We start from the raw sequence: 3,111 nt of genomic DNA on the forward strand, positions 1-3,111 counted from the left end.
AAACAAAGATTGAACTTCAAATAGTCGCTGTATCGATATCTGGACTCGATACTCCATGGACAAGCTTGAGTTGAGGATCTCATTACCGTACTCAATCTAGTAGACCAGGTAATGCGAAATTATCAACCGCTCATCCTGATTCAGGATTCCTGAACTCATCGGAGAAAAAACGTAGCGAAAGAGAGATCGCTGGAAAAAAATCGAACTTAAAATAGTGATAATAACGAGAGTTCTACAAGGAGCAGTGCTCGGAAGACCTTGCACTGATGCCTGCCTGAGTCTTACTATGAGATTCTCACAGATCTCAGCGAGAACTGGGTCACTGACCTGGGCTAACATCGATCCAGGGGGGAGTTCTTGAGAGCAACGACAAACAATCTCGTGCCATCATAACGTAGACGAGCGAGATCAGAGGCCTTCAGGGAAGCATCTATTTTGGTGATCAGATCCTGCAGCTTGCTCGTATCCGTGACGGTCACATATTTTGTCGAGTCATCGTACGAGTAGGGCACGCCATGCTCGATGCCACTGCGCACAGAACCACTAGTATAGGAAATCGACGTGGCTTTAATGTCGAACTCGTGACTGTCTGACATGCTGATCCCGATATCAGTTCGACCCTTTGGGGAGGTATCCAGAGAACCGCAATAGAAACCAGACGGTTTAGAGTTGGGGATGGCGTTAACGGCGACAGCGACGATGAGACCGACGAGAATGCGCATTGAGGCGTTGAAATTCGTGGACTGTGATACGGATACCATCGTATTCGAGAAGAGTAACACAACAGGGTACATCAATCATCGATGAGCCATCAATTAATAGTACAGTACTGCGTATTAATACAAATAGTAATTACTAATTCAACAGCACAGCAGCAATCCAATCTCTGAGAGATCTGCAACTTCATAATGTCGACCTTGTCGGGTCCACAAGTGTTGAGCGTTACACTTATTTTGTAGAGGGGAAGTCCAAGGTATGTCGCTGCGGAACAGCTATGTGTGCGTGCGGAACAGGCTACGTCGGACAGCGTGTCTATCACAAACCAGGGGTGAACGGTCAAAATTGCGCGACCTAGCACAAACTTGTAACAAGAAGTTGAACTGCATTGCATACATGCATTAGAAAGATGATGCCGTCATATGACATGAGTTTTATCGTTGCGTAAGCATACCAACCCCGTAGTAATTGTTGGGTGCAGTGTCTCCCGCGCCGTAATCTTCTCACCAAGTCACCGTTGTGTCACTGTGGTGCAGCACCTCAGCACCCCTGGTGCTGGGTGCCTGAGAGATCTTTCTCGCTTGTCCATCTCCCTAAGGGACCGCCGGATAGGAACGTCTTCCTCCCGCCTGATCGAATCAACCTGATTTAATCAGGACAGTTCTTCTCGCGATGTCACGTGAGACCGTGAACGGGGGCCGGGGGCCTGTTGCGAATCCATGACGAACTACGTCTCTCAGTCTAAAATATGTATCCGAGTTGAACTGTCACATCTTGGGGGGCAGATTAGCTGATCTCAAGCTAGGGAAGACGAGCGATGCTCATCAAGCACCCACGAGCAAGATACATTACGCGATCAGCTAAAGGGGACGATTGTCCGGCGTGTGCTCGTATGCTGATGCCCCTTCTTCTGCCACCGACTAGGACGGGAAAACGGTTGCAGCCGCAACAATGTTGTGGCTCGCGGTCTGTGTCAACCAGTCGTTCAACTTGATCACACGAACGATCATGGATCCCTGCACTATCACTGATAGTCTATCAGTCGGAATCATCCATCTACGTTCATCCTGCAACGCATATCGGACGTCATACCTTGCTTCTCCACGAAACTTGCAACATGTTGTTCCGATTCATGTGACGAGTGAGGTACTAATGACTAGGACATTGTTCTCCTCTACTCATGACCCTCCACAATCGTCCCTATTGCACAATATCCTACAAGCTGTGCTAAAGTCTACGCTAGCCACTGTGCTATGCTAATATAATGATACAAGTGATGATGAGGTGTTCAATGTACTGTTTGTGATAATATTGTTTTCAGCCTATCAACTCCCACTCGTATTATTATTACTAATAATATGTCTCTATCCTCAAGGCTTGATGTTGAGATGGATAATAGAGTGTCTAGATCTACGACATCCACGCAGTACGGAGACGTAGACTTGAATTTTTCGACGGATCTTTGCGGAATCCCTACGGATCGTCGATTGATACTTCGTGTAGCCGATACCGTTCTTCGCTTTCTGCTCCTTTTACCAAGCCTTCTAGCATAATCTGCCTTATGAGAATGCCCTCATCAACAGAAAAAACGCCTGTGAGAGAATGATATAGGATTGCGCACTGTGTCGTAAGACAAGATATCGATAAGCTGAAGCTAAGCTGAGTAGTGATTCCCTATTCCCAACAATTGTATTCATACTTGTTTTTACTCCTTTACTCTCTTCTACAACGAGAAGAGTGGTTGAGTTCTAGTACATTCTGGTGCCCAGACCCCTATCAACAAGATGTCTCTGAAATTGGATCAAGTAATCAAGAAGTTTCATGGTAACACAGCTACTGAGAGTTTTGAACGGTGGTATCAGAAGTCTGTTGTCTGGCGGCTAAGATTCAAGGTTGGTCGGAGGAACAACGGACTCAGTATTTGCCCTTGTTCCTGGAAGATGCACCATGGTCTGTCTATGATCAGCTGCCCAAGTCGGACAAGTCTGATATTAATTGCCTTATTAAGAAGTTGACCGCTGCCTTCTCTCCGACCCCAGCTGATGCCTTTATAGCATTTTAGAGTAGACGGTTTGCTCAAGGTGAATCTATTGATAATTATGTTTCTGACTTGAAACGTTACCTAACTCTATCTGGTACTGATCCATCAGCTTGCCCTAATATTATCGCTGAGCAGTTTGTACGGGGTCTACCTACTGAGGTTGCTGCACAAGTACGTTCAGCAGCTGCTCCCGATGGTATTCTCCATCTTGACAAGTCTATTCTAAGAGCTCGTACTCTGATTCATACTCAGACGACATCCTCTTCTTTAAAGGCCCAATCGCTTGTGGTGGCGAGCGCTACTACTCGCGTGCAGGGAAATGGTGGTTCTCCGAATAGGTCAGTAAACCGTCA

General features: G+C 46.5%; 1 protein-coding gene across 1 annotated transcript; it reads right to left on the reverse strand.

The window, feature by feature from the left end:
- Positions 1–332: 332 nt before the first annotated feature.
- Positions 333–722, reverse strand: Pmar_PMAR026093 (hypothetical protein; the record flags this gene model as incomplete). Its single annotated transcript, XM_002779351.1, has 1 exon — positions 333–722. One exon carries the CDS (start codon positions 720–722, stop codon positions 333–335), a length of 390 nt encoding a protein of 129 aa, XP_002779397.1.
- Positions 723–3,111: the final 2,389 nt, after the last annotated feature.

Source organism: Perkinsus marinus (genome assembly GCF_000006405.1).
Source record: "Perkinsus marinus ATCC 50983 genomic scaffold scf_1104296947598, whole genome shotgun sequence".
NCBI lineage: Eukaryota > Perkinsozoa > Perkinsida > Perkinsidae > Perkinsus > Perkinsus marinus.